This window comes from Periplaneta americana, chromosome 16, assembly GCF_040183065.1.
Source record: "Periplaneta americana isolate PAMFEO1 chromosome 16, P.americana_PAMFEO1_priV1, whole genome shotgun sequence".
Taxonomy (NCBI): domain Eukaryota; kingdom Metazoa; phylum Arthropoda; class Insecta; order Blattodea; family Blattidae; genus Periplaneta; species Periplaneta americana.
In genome coordinates this window covers 162289699-162304366 of record NC_091132.1, presented here as the reverse complement: position 1 = coordinate 162304366, position 14668 = coordinate 162289699, and the positions used below count along the sequence as shown (strand labels likewise).

At 34.6% G+C, this 14668-nt stretch overlaps 1 protein-coding gene across 3 annotated transcripts in view; it reads right to left on the bottom strand.

Annotated features, from left to right (window-relative positions):
* Nucleotides 1-1446: 1446 nt before the first annotated feature.
* The window catches only part of LOC138691686 (zinc finger protein 723-like), a 39936-nt gene continuing 26714 nt past the window's right edge, over nucleotides 1447-14668 (bottom strand). Inside the window, exons 1-6 of one of the 3 annotated variants that reach the window (XM_069813929.1) lie at nucleotides 14156-14302; nucleotides 12522-12625; nucleotides 11669-11806; nucleotides 10513-10653; nucleotides 9254-9336; nucleotides 1447-4166 (exon numbers count right to left, since the gene is read on the bottom strand). In XM_069813929.1, coding sequence (XP_069670030.1) covers nucleotides 3284-4166; nucleotides 9254-9336; nucleotides 10513-10653; nucleotides 11669-11806; nucleotides 12522-12620 — 1344 coding nt within the window. In that variant the 5' untranslated portion in view covers nucleotides 12621-12625; nucleotides 14156-14302 and the 3' untranslated portion in view covers nucleotides 1447-3283. Of the gene's footprint in view, nucleotides 4167-9253; nucleotides 9337-10512; nucleotides 10654-11668; nucleotides 11807-12521; nucleotides 12626-14026; nucleotides 14303-14668 lie in introns of those variants that run through there. The other 2 variants (XM_069813928.1, XM_069813930.1) reach the window with 2 other exon arrangements.

Genomic DNA, 14668 nt, shown 5'->3' with positions numbered 1-14668 from the left:
TAGTATAAAATAAATAAATGAATACTAGTAATAGTGCTGTGTGTTTAAGTTATAACCAGAGTATTGACATGTCTTTACGTGAGTAATATTGTTTGATCATAAACTCATGTATGAATGTTCCCCAGAAAAATAGACGAAATTATGCGGAAATCAGAGGACAAATATTTTGACCAGAAGTGTACAGTTGAAGCGGAAGTAAAGAACACAATCCAATAAGAGTCTCGATAATAGCGACTTAGCACCGCCAACTTCGGTTAAGACACAGATTCTGATTGGTGATCGACGTCGGGGAATGCACAGAGGGGAACACGCAGCGAGTATGGGAGAAGGAAATGATTTAGGTTTCCGCCATAGCTGCCTTTTCTAAGTGGTCTAGCTATAGGTAGGCGATGGTTGGATCCTGTGTCTCAACCCTATACTCAATTATTATCTTAGCGTATGCTCGATTACTCTAACCTCTAGCGCTTGAAATTGGAACTAAACACCGGCGCACAGAGAAACAAAACAAGGAAAAATCGCTCAGTGTCCATTCTTTATAATCCCTATTCGCTGTGCAGACCACTTAGTAGCAGTAGTGGAAGTGGTGGCAGTGATGGTGGTAGATTGATGTACATCAGCCAAGGACATTCGTGGCATTCTGGGGCAAAAAAGCATGAGAAGTACTCCCCCACTCGTCGGTGTACGCTAAACATAGTTTGTTTACTAATCCTGAACATCATCTGTAATAGTCAGTGGTCTAATGTACAACTGCACGGGTTCCATATGGACGTTTCTCGTAAAATGCTTCGAATGTTTAGAAAGAAATCAGAAAATTGTTATTTCATGAAATTTAAACATGTTAACATGGATTGTGTGGAATCTAAAAATAGTTACAAATTATAAAAGCATAAACTTACTGCAAAATTGATGCGTGTTGTTTTTCAAAGATATTTTATATTTGATAGACTTATTTCTCACGCATTCACTCTATACTCCGTTACGCTATACTTAAACCTAATTGAAATATTGATGGCAGGCTTATGTTATACTTCAGATGACTACAGGCAAACAAAGTAGCGTATATGAATCTGGTAAAAGATTTTAACACTGAATTGGAAGAAAATTAAAATTTCAATCCTGCATTAGATGCAAGCTATGCCTTCATGAGATAGCACATTCTTGCAAATGTTTTTCTAATGTTCACGCTCTCTTGTACACAGCTCCACTGTTAACACATTCCACCACTGCGAGACCAAATCCATGACGTCTCAGTAAGACACACCACGGCTCGTGAGGATAGTGGCAGATATGGATTCGCCCTCTATGCTTCCCTTCCTATGACCATGGCTGCTGTACAGCAATATAGAGCAAGTCAACAAATATTATACTATAAAACAAATACATTATTGTTTATTAGGATTTTATACAATGCTGAAGTTTTCCTCAACCAAGCAAACTTGTAAGCCCTAAAACAAATGTTATTTTAATTCTTTCCCGCAACTGATACATAACCAACATTTATTCATCTTGTAATACTTCAGCTCCTGCACCGTCCAAATCCTTCCATCTATTTTCCAGTTGGTCTTCCTTTCCTATGCCTTCCTTCTAGTTCCATCATCATATTACTTTTTTTGGTAATCCTCCATCTTCCATTCCTTTATTCATTTACAATTTCTACCAGTAATATATCTTTTTCCTACATTCATTGTTTCCCTTTTTATTATATTCTTTAGCTTTTCCGACTTAGACTTTTCCAGCTCCTCTTCTCCAAAAGTCCATTTATAGGACTCTTAAATTTCCTTCTTGTACCCTATTTAATGTCCTAGTATCTGCTCCATATATCAAATAATTTATCTATATAAATACTTTTGTTTCTTTCGGTCAATATGTAAGGCATTTAACATCCTAAAAGCTTGTTTCTTTTGATATTTCTGCTTATCTACTTCTAATTTTAATTATCTATCTTGTTGCAATAAGGCACACAAATATTTAAAATGTTCACCTTACTTTGTTTTACATTATGTTCTTCAACTTCGATTACATCACTATTTGCAGTCATGTATTGTCTTATATAGATTTACTTTTATTCTATAAAGAAAAGATGTTCCAAGATGGAGTCCTGGGAAACTTACACCAAAATTCATGTTCCTCTAATCTGATTAGATTGTATCAGTACTTCATTTTATTCGTCCATTTGTACGTTTTATTATTATTGGTTACATAGCAATGGTGTACCCGAACATCAAATATGTAGTTTGAGGTCTTGCATAAGTGTGATCTATAATCTATACGATCAAAAGCTTCTGATAAATCCATAAAGAATGGTATGTCTCAATCATTATAAATATATAGCTTAGTAAATGTGTGGTCTACGCAATACAAAGCTTTTGCTAAATCCTTGAAGACAAAATTTGTTGTTATTATTATTATTATTACGTGGGGTAAAATATCATAATGATAAGATATTATGTTTAAATGCTCTATTTCATATACGATTAAATGTACATATTTAAATTTGCAACTTTCAATGTTTACGGAATATAGTACGGAATGTTGTCACAGTAGAGCATTATTGTTATTATTACTATTATTATTATTATTATTATTATTATTATTATTATTACAAATTTTTGGAATGCTATCACCATAAAATAAAACTCTTCTGCACAAAAAGACGCAAACAATTCAACATCTGAATTAACCACTTTAGACTTTACCTTGATTTTACGCTAGTATCGGCATTAACACGATTTGGGCATGCGCACTGAAGAGAGCAGAGGATGACATTCATACTCTGGTGGCTGCAGCTTACCCCCTATAAGCAGACGCAATCCAATGGGCCACCAACACAAAAATCCTCACTGTAAATGTACCACAAAGTGTAAGCAAATATGGCTTTCTAATTTCCCTTAAAACGTAACATATATTCCACAGACATAAGTTTTAAAAATTCTTTCGACTGTGTGGGGAAGTTCAGTTTTTGTAGATTTCCAAATAGTCCAATTTAATTGTGTCTCGTCAGTGTAGACACTCTTCACACACATCACATCCGTATTGCCTAACCCGTGTTGCATGTTTCTTTAAATAATCCGGTAAGAAAAAAAAAAAACTTCCCACAAACATCAAATCTGAATGGCCTTCGGCCTCTGTGTACGCGTCCATGTCTGCGTAATTGTCCCGATTGCGAGAAACAGTTCCAACACACATTGCATTTGAATAGCCTCTCGCCAGTATGTACCCGAGCATATTTGCGTAACTTTCCATTCCTCGAAAAACACTTCCGACAGCTTTCCCACTTAAATGGTCATTCGCGTGTATGTATGAGAACATGGCTTCTTAAATGGCCCTTTTCACTGAAACACTTACCACACACCTCGCATTTGAATGGCCTTTCGCCTGTATGTATGCGTGAATGTGTAATTAAATTGCCCTTTTCCATGAAACACTTGTCACACACCTCGCATTTGAATGGCCTTTCGCCTGTGTGTATGCGTGAATGGGTACTTAAATGGCCCCTTTCCATGAAACCCTTGCCACACACCTCGCATTTGAAAGGCCTCTCACCAGAATGTACCCGAGCATGCCTACGTAACCCTGCTTTTGCCGAAAAACACTTCCCACACATTTCGCACTTAAATGGCCTTTCGCCTGTATGTATCCGTGCATGGGTGCTTAAATGGCCACTTTCCGTGAAACTCTTGCCACACACTTTGCAATTGAATGGCCTTTCGCCTGTGTGTATCCGTGAATGTTTCTTCAAAACTCCCGATTCAAAGAAACATTTTCCACACTCCTCGCATTTGAATGGTCTCTCCCCAGTGTGCTTACGTGCATGAATCTTGATATTACATGTGTATCTAAATGACTTTCCACACACATTGCAATGATACGCCTTCCAGCGGGAGTGAAGGACGGCATGCTTGTTTAAGTCATTTAATTTAAAAAAATTCTTCCCACAGACATCACACTGGAACGACTTTTTGTTTGTATGTATATCAGAATGAACTTGCAGTGTTTGAGCTGTTACATAAACCTCATTGGATAAATTACATTTGATAGAACTATGGTCTATGTTACTAATATTTGAACTGTCACCATTTTGGCTGCCACACTGTGTCAAATGGTCATCTTCATGGTTTACGCCGGTGCATTCTTGGGACACACTCTTCTGAACAATATTCACAAACCTGACATGAAAAGAGAAAAATATTAGAGTCCACAATACTCAATGCAGTGAAGTCAAAATATATTAAGCATAATGTAGTACAATTCCGTATTATTTTGAAAGAAGCACTTCAAAACAATTCATAACTACGGGATGTTAGCTGGCGCTAGTGGCACAAAATGGAAACACTTGAATAAATTTTATAAACGAAACTTTTGAACGACCTCTGGAACGTGGCTCTGTTGGCTATAAAGGGATCCCTCCAAATTTGTAAGATTCGATTTAATAATATTTAAAATTTTCTTTTTTACTATAGTTTTGTGCACTTTGTTCAATTGTCGTATATTTTGACTTACTTTATTTTTTGTAATATTTAGAGCATTTTTTACCATCATGATACGAAATTAACTAATTGTAATTTAACTTAAATACAGATTGCATTTCCCCAAACTAATACACAATTAAAATGAAATCAATCATACACCTTGATTACACAATTTTCAACACTGTATCACTTCTGAATGTGTATTACATAGCTTTCGCGTGTTAAATATTACAGTACCTGGTTAACTTGTTCAAGCCTGTTATTGGTCATCTTCAGAACTGGTTGGTGCTCGTTTTGGCGCCTTTTGTTCGTGTTCCCTGTGAGGGTGTTTTTGTGTAGTGTAGTGTAATGTGGAGTCTAAGAGTGTGTGTTAGTTAAGAAGTTTATTAGGGTGTGTTGAGAAGTTCATTAGGATGTGTTTTTGTGTGTCTATATATTTCGTATTGTTCTATTGTGTATAGTTTCTGCCTTTTTGGTTGAATGTGTAGAATTTCCATGTCTGTGTTTATGTCTCTGTGCGTGTGGTTAGCATTTGTGATGTGTTCTGCATATGTGGAAGTGATTTTGTAGTTTTTTTTATGGCTGTGATGTGTTCTTTGTAACGTGTTTGATATGATCTGCCTGTCTGTCTTGTGTACAAGGTCTTGCAGCTGTTGCATTTGAGATTGTGTACACCTGTGTGGTTGTGTTTCTTTGTTTGTGTGTTGAGATGTATTTTAGAGGAATTATTTGTTCTGCATGCGATGGTATAATTTTATTTCTTGAATGAGATTGCAATTTTGTGTGTTTTTTGTTTTCGTATGGTAGTGTTATGAATTTTTTGTTTTCTTGTGTTTGTGTTGTATTATTATGTTTTTTCTGAAGTGTAATTAATTTAATTCTCCATTAAGTCATCATGGCCTTCGGAGTTATAGTACAATCGTAATTCCGAAGACCTTGTGCCTTGTTATTTTAAGCAGTGACCTATATATTGAATTCATTTGTTATATTACGAGAAGAAAATTTCGTCATAAACACAGATAACCTCATATCCTTCGGACTCAATAAAATAAAGGGATGTAAAACTACATCTTCCTAAGAATATCAAACATTATGTGGGCAGCAGCACCTGGACATATGGAGTAGACGCATTTTACTCCACAGGGCATACAAGATCATGCTTCAAAGATGATGGAACGGTATCAATAACAAATAGCCATTTAACATGAAGATGCTTGCATTCATAATATGATAACCTGATAGGGAACACAACGCTAAAATGCAGCGAAGTTTGAACAGAGAGATGAAGAGTTGCAGCTGAACTATGGTGCCAAAGATATATGTACCAGGCCCATAAAAACTCGTCGCAACTTTCACACATTCGAATTAAACAGCACAAAAAGCAGTCAACTAGCACGACACATACAAGGCTTCTAAACTTCTCATAGGTTGCATTAGTATCGAGTTTGTTGGCGAGGGATTGACGGGGAAAGGAGAGCGATTCTGACATCACAAGATAGCTGAGCGCGCCAATATAGGAGACAGAGCCCGCATTCTATAGGTACAGAACAAACTACTTGTGAACAACAGTGCATTTTTTAAATATTGGCCTAAAATCCTGTTGACTGATATTTTTATATGGTACACATAAATATGAAAACAATATATCGTATTGTTCATTTACATTTTAAGGTGTGATGTTATGAATTTTTGTCAGTTACTAAATATACAACGAAGAACGTGTATGTATATGTCGTCGTCATCATCATCATCATCATGACCGTCACTTTTATTTTATTTTATTTTTTTTTATTGGGTTATTTTACGACGCTGTATCAACATCGAGGTTATTTAGCGTCTGAATAATATGAAGGTGATAATGCCGGTGAAATGAGTCCGGGGTCCAGCACCGAAAGTTACCCAGCATTTGCTCCTATTGGGTTGAGGGAAAACCCCGGAAAAAACCTCAACCAGGTAACTTGCCCCGACCGGGATTCGAACTCGGGCCACCTGGTTTCGCAGCCAGACGCGCTGACCGTTACACCACAGGTGTGGACTGACCGTCACGAATTAGGCATGTGTAGACCTGTTTCAGCCCCATCTAACAGTCTTCTAAAGGGCCTTCCTAACCGTCGATGTCCTCTGGGTTGATTGTATGTATATATCTGTGTGTATGTGTGTGTGTGTGTGATGTCGACACAATTAAATTTTAGACTTTCCCTAGCAATGTTTCAAAAACAAATATGCAAATTAGTTGTAAATATAGCGCTATTGGTAATTATTAAACTAAATAGGTCTCATTATGATAATGTAAATTTTCACTATTACTCGGGACAGAAAGATAACTAATATGCCTACCTAAACCAAAAGAGTTCTTCTGAAGTATACAAATTAAAGGTGACTGACATAATAACAAATAAAAAGCATTTCATACTCTTCGGACTCAATAGAATAAAGGGCAGTAAGAGTACCTCCTGATAACAACATGAAACACTTCACACAGATCTGTTTGTATCTCCATAATAATCCTCAAGGCGATTGGAATTTCGCACTGTTCTCGAGTTTTCTTCAGTTTTTGACAGACCCCTAGTTTTCTTTATAGTTAAAATCATGGTTCTATTTTTAGACGCCGTTCCACCAAAGCTGAAAGCATAGCCTAGTCATCTCGCGCAGGTTATGTGTGCAGCAGCACCTGGAAATCTTATGGAGTAGACGCATTTTCCTCTACAGCGCATCCAAGTTTATGCTTCAATGATCATGGGACGGTATCAATAACAAATAGCTATGTAAGACGAATATGCTTGCATTCATAACATGGTAATATCACAGTCTACTATATACAGTCGCGAAGCTCAATATGTAGTAAAAATGCAAACATGGGTAGTTGCCCACCACTAGGATCGCTACTATCGCCTCATCATCGCAGCTCTCTCTCCTAACAGACGACAAAATATGTTACACTTTCGTTGTCTTGTTCTTTTGGGAAAAATTAACACCTTCTTTCCATATTGAAATATTAAATGCACAAAGTTAATTTATTATTTTAATGAAGTATATTAAATTCCACCATAAACTCGAAGATACCTGCAAGAAATAAGTTAATATAATTTTTGTTTGTGCAAAACGCACTGAAATTTACTATAATAGCTTCATTCATTCAAGATTATAGCGATAATTAACTATGAAACCAATATATATTCATTTGCATTTCCCTTTACAACAATAATAATGGAAATATGAATTACTGGAGTAACTTACGTGTACCGGTACTTGTAGTGTAGGCTTACGTAGTTAACAAAGTGGGATGAGGTTAAGCAATAATAATCACACCAGAATTAGAAATAAAACGTGATCAATAAATTTTATTGTAACAGACTTTTTCTACGTCTCTAGTAAAGCAACAAATAAAAATAACAACAAAATTAACAGCTATAATTAAAAACGTCCTTTGAAAAAAAAAATGTAGGCCTAAGCAATAATAATCCCACCAGAATTAAAAATAAAACGTGATCAATAAATTTCATTAAAACAAACTTAATTTTTCTACGTCTTTAGTAAAATAACACATAAAAATAATAACAAAATTAATAACTACAATTAAAAATATATCCTCTGAAAAAAAAAGTAGACCTAACCTTTATTTCTCTGGAATTTTAGCAGCCCACGTCTCTACTAAAGCAACAAATAAAAATAACAACAAAATTAACAGCTATAATTAAAAACATGTCCTTTGAAAAAAAAAAAGTAGGCCTAACCAATAATAATCCCACCAGAATTGAAAATAAAACGTGATCAATAAATTTCATTAAAACAAACTTAATTTTTCTACGTCTTTAGTAAAATAACACATAAAAATAATAACAAAATTAATAGCTACAATTAAAAATATATCCTCTGAAAAAAAGTAGACCTAACCTTTATTTCTCTGGACAGAAGTGACAGAACTTTAATCGGTATCTAATGTCCTTTCGGTTAGACTGAAAAAGTTCATTGTGAAATTTAAGGATATAATGTATTCTAACAGTCACAAAGAACTTCAAAATTGAGAGTTTTGTTTGTGCACAGCATTCTTGTGGAAACCCAGGAACCTTTCTGAATCTTTCGGAAATCGGAAAAAGGATAACTCTGGCCTCTTTCTCTTACTGTTGCTACAATTTATAGCACTACAAACATCTCCTCCTTGTCCCATATTATTATTCCAATTATTATATTTTAGCCATTAACATTTTCATTACAACCAATAACGAACATTTCACAAGCATCAATGTGAAATATGCAATGAGCTAGCACTCGATAGAAATACGACACAGTCCAAAGTCGACCATGGACAGTGTATTGTTTCTAGTTGCTAACCGCTTGGAGCACTTTATCACGAGATTTGCAAAAAATCACCTCAAGCTTCGCGACTGTATATAGTAGATTGTGGTAATATGATAGGGGACACAATGCTAAAATGCAGCGAAGTATGAACAGGGAGATGAAGAGTTGCAGCCAACCTATGATTGCACACAAATATATGTGCCACGCCCAAAAAGCTTGTCGCAACTTTCACTGCACTCGAATTACACAGCGCAAAAGGAGCCAACTAGCTCGACACATAGGAATTGCAGCTGCAGTAGACATGTTACCAATCAAAAGCAATGCCATGTGATCGTACACTTTACGAATATCGTGGTTCCCGGAGAACAGAGGAATAATAAAGCAGCAGATAAAGTATTAACTTATGCATTATAAAATTTAAGTCCTTCGTCATCAAATGAAGCTATACAAGACTAGAAGAAGCATAACCTGCACAGTACACTCACCTCTCAGGGAACACTTCATCCTCCCCTGAAGATATTTCGGCTTTGAGTTCCTGCTGAACTCTGTCCACATCGAACAAATCTTCCTGGAAAAGTAAGTAAATAATGAAGAGAAATTTAGATGATTATTTGGAATACATTTTCAACCTTACATATATGTGCACAAGATCTACACAGGTCCTCAAAAATACGTAAACACAATTTGATTGTTCTTTTCTGATAAGAAGCAGAAAATAAAGGTTTGCTTCCAAACATGCAAATTACCAAAATATTCAACGTACTGTAGGCCTACTACAATAATTGTTTGCGTACCATCAGTTGATTCTTCCTGGAAAGATGAATGTAAATGTCTATGTGTCCGAATTTGGTCACAACCGTAACACACAGTTTTCAGATAATAATAACTTATTTACACAGAGTTATTTTAAAAATAATTTGGAGATACTATAACACAATCAAATATATTAACTAAAGAGGTATACAGACGTGGACAAATTATTAACAAAATTGACGATTTTTATGATAATTCTGTTTACAAAATTTGACTTTTCAATTTAGACTACAATTGACAATTTTGCATATTTCTATCATTGCAGTAGACAGAAATATGCAAAAATGTCAACTGTAGTTTAAATTGAAGAGTTAAATTTTGTAAAAATATATAATAAAAATCTTCAATTTTGTTAATAATTTGTAAATTAGCAAAAATGTCAACTACAGTCTAAATTGAAGAGTCAAATTTTGTAAAACTATAAAAATAAAAATCTTCAGTTTTGCTAATATTTTGAAAAAAAATATCGAAAATGTCAACTGTATTCCAAATTGAAGAATCGAATTTTGTAAAAATATATAATAAAAACCTTCAGTTTTGCTAATAATTTGTAAATATGCAAAAATATCAAATGTAGTCCAAATTGAAGAGTTAAATTTTCTAAAAATATACAGTACAAATCTTCACTTTTGCTAATAATTTGGAAATACGCAAAAATGTCAAGTGTAGTCTAAATTGAAGAATCATATTTTGTAAAAATATATAATAAAAATCTTCAATTTTGCTAATAATTTGTCCACGTCTGTAATTTGAAACAGGAATATTGAATTTGATATATTTCACAATTATTTGAAACCGAACATGTCACGACTGTGAGACTGGCATTCTCAAAAAAAAGGGAAACAATTAACACTATTCGAGAATATTAATGGTTCTGATATATATAAAATGCAGTGTTGGTATATATGTATATTGATAGTGAATCACTTACATCAATTTCCGATTTCACCATAGGAAAGCTAATATTCACTGGAGTGGTGTTTTCAACTTTTATATCTGTTTTTATATCATAATTGTTGTACCAGCATTCTGTCTTCATGTCAGTCACTTCCAGTTGCGATAAACTGCCTTCCTAGAGAACATAAACACATCGTGAATACATTTCTTTAGCTACGGTATATTAAAGTTCACTTTATGTGTAATACCTAACAGTCTGGTTTTACATCGCAGTTATAGGCTAACTTCCACAACTTAGGCGACAATTTAGAGAAGAAAATTTAAGGCAGAATAGAACTCAGACCTTAAGGCGAAAAGGAAATGACTAATAATAGGATACGTATTACTCTGGAAATAATTGAAGTGTCGGCTGGAACAACGTTGTAAGTTACAACATTTTCATTCGGCGTGTTTCCGTGTAATAATATTGTAAGTCATGTTACCTTGCTATACTCTTTGGCTTGCAACTGTCCAGCAATGCAGTACGTGAAATTTGTGCACTCAAAAGTTTGCTACCCTATAAGAACAACGTTGTAGGTATACACATTTGTGCAGCTCCTGTAAATTTTACCAAATGTAACTTACAACATTGTTCCAGCCGATGATTGAATTTACATATTGTAGTATTCTATACGTAAAATGTGTAATAAATGTAAAAGAAGCAGATTTATATTGTACACCATGAGGGCAAATGCATTTTCGAACATGATACTTTATTGCTCACCTGCGTGTGCTGATATAAATTATGATTATACGCAGTGAACTAAAGTTTAAAATTCATATATAACTCTAGAAGGCCGAAAAAAAGCAGCTATATTAAGTGATTAAAATAGTAAAGTGCTGTAAGAAAGTGTAAATAGAAAAATACTGTTGTAATGAACATATCATTGACAAAAAATTATTCCAAACGAACTTCAAGAAAGGAAGACTAAAACATATGGCAAATGGAACTCGATGAGGAGATGTTTTATGAAGAAAGATACAAAGATATGATCAATCTTATTAATAGCACACTGAAAAAGATAGTAGCTCTCTCATGATTCAAACAATACTGTGGTTACGTTTATGAAGACGGAGTCTCTGACGAACACAATACAAGTTAAAACCCAGAGGAAGGAGAAGAGCTAGGGCACACTGTGTGTTACACTTACCTGACCTTCAGACTTCACCACGGGAAAATTAAATGGAACTGGGGTTTCTTCAAATTTCACCTCTAAGACAGAACTGCTGTAGTCGTTGCTTATCTCAGTCGAGGGCACATTCAACAAATTCAGTTCCTGGATAACAAACTGAAAACATAAAATCATAATTTATACCAGTGTTCCACTCCTGCTTGTAGCATAATATACAACGATTTATGTTCTGTTTCCTTCTAGAAGATCGTAGGAAAATCCACTGTCTTTCCCTCCTCTTTCATATAATGCATTTCTCCACTCCTCTCTATCACGCATCTCGTTTTCAAAAAATATCCACCCACAAAAATCTAGATACACGATCACAACACGCATCAATATCATCCATTACCTCCCACCGAACATCCTCATACTCATCTTCTTTCACTGTGGCTGTTCCTCGACTTTGGAATTCCCTACCGAGTAATGTGAGGGACTGTCAGACATCAGACTACTTCAAGAATAGACTAAGAAATATTTTTCAAACAATGCTCGTTAAGAATAATAGTTGTTTCAAGTTTCTCAATGTTTAATGGTTATTACAGGATAAATATTTAAATTATCTGATTATTATTGCTATTATTACTAAGATTATTACTATTACTATTTTTATCAATGTTTATTATTGTCTCACGAACATTACTTATCTAACTTTCATTATTTACTTTCATATCGTTTCATGACCTACATATTAATGTAATCACTACGGTAAGCCTATTGTATTCAGACAGAATTAGAATCTGGCCAACAGGCCTTAGCTCTTCCTGATTAAAAAACTTATTATACCCCTACCTCGCATAATTATATGAAGTAGAAATGACTTTCACGTTACCTCTGATACAGGCTTCTTCCCTTCCTGTTCCACATCTGTGTAATCATTCGTCTGTATAGCCAGCGGGTCGACTTTGGGTTCCGTCTTGATCACATCCATCGCAACTGAAACAGATAATGAAATTAGTTAAAATCAACTGCAGAATGTTGGCTCCGAGGGAAAATTTATTATCTTCCTATTATGAATTAACTGTGTGTGGTTTTTTGTATGCAGGTGATTACATAAATATACACATATCTGAATAGTTGAATATAAAATAGAATATACGAAGTTTCTGTTTAAATGGGTTTTGACAGAAGAGCCATTAGTAATAATCAATTTAAGCACGCAGAGTTTCTCTGCTACACACAAAGGCATGAACTGGAAATTATAACTGAGTTAAGCTATTTGTAATACTTCAGGCAGTGCCTCCCAAACTTGTTTGACTGACGACACGATTTATTGAACGCCCACGATATCGCGACACACATATTTGTTTTTACTATTAATAATATAATAACAACCAGTGTTTTACTTCTGAAGAAAAATGAAGTGGAACTCGCTATAGAATATTTTACAGCGGACAGGGAGATGATTATTGCACACTGCACGGGAATTTTGTCGTCTTTTAGCCAAATAGTTATTCACACATATTTCGCCGTTCCATCCAGTTCTGTGAGAAAAAAAAACACTGATAACAACTTCTTTGTACTGTCGGACAACCAAAGTTTTAATAGATCGATGTTAACACGTAATAGAAAATTCCAGGAAAGAAGCAGCAACTTGAGTAGCATTGGAAAAAAAAAAAAAAAAAAGGAATGCGTAAAAAATCCGAAAGTATCTATGCTGGATGTCCGAAAAGATTTTTATTTTTTAAAACTACATATTTAAATTAATGTGAAGTCTGTGCTTGGTGGGTTGTACAGAGTTCCCCTATATATGGTTGATAGGACTACTATAGTGGTTTTGAGTTCTTTGCAAAAGAAAAACCATTCAGTAATGTCTCAATTATATTCGAACCTATAAACCTAATTAATTGGCATGTACTGCTTGTGTCATGGCTTGCATCCAACTGCAGAGCAAATACAGTATCCCCACTAATTAACTGGTCACATTAATTTCAATGTCGTGAGACATTCCTTTTATTTTACGACTAACAGTGTTATCCAATAACGGAATTTTGGATACTTCTTCCGCAGCATCATTAAACATAATTTTCATAATTTTTTTTTCTCTCTTAATATTACTTCCTTGCCAATATGGAGTTTTTTTTTCTGTTGTTGTGATTCCATATCTACAATATAACCTCTTGGGACATGAGGTTAACTTTAGACATGTTACTGGTCAGGTACGTAAGTATTTATTTATTAGTGGTACATGTACATAATTTATTTGTTGGATGTTCCCTTATAAATCACTGATGTGTGGCGTGTATAGAGAAATCGTATTCACATTACACTGCTCTTCTTAATTTTTATAGGTGTGACAAAATATCGGTGTAATTCATGCATATTGTGCTAACTTACAGATATAAAATATCGTTGTGACAAAATCACCGATATTTGTCACAGATAGTTGAAAATATATTTTAAGCTCATCTCTATGTAAATTTACAAACAGCTGCATTACACTGCAAAACAGGCTTACAGACGAACCTTAAAATCGAAAATGAAATATCAAGTCAAACGCGAGTAATAAATACACCGCAGATAACAAGTGGCAATATTGACGAATGTAGACACTTATCTTTAAGAAATATTAAAATAAACTAAACCACTTCCCAATTAAGAGACAAAATTCAATTGGATTATCAGCTTCCAGTATGATCAAGTGAGCCGTGATCATGGATTGTGGCGCAGCGACAAAGCCCCAATCATAATGTCCAAATAAGTGACCGAAGAAAACATGTCCAAAATGTAAATGTCCAAACCAAAAATGTGCAAACTCAAAAATGCCGAAACAAAGTGTGGAATGCTAAAATGTCCCAAGAAACAAATGTGTCCAAAGTGTAAAATGTCCAAACTGGAAAAATTCCAAAGAGCAAGCTTCTAAAATGTAAAATGTCCAAATGAAAATAGTGCACATTAAGATACGGGAGAAGTAATTGATATTCATAGCAATCGGATCAGTCATTAAATAGCCCATCAGGAAATGGGGTTATAATAGCA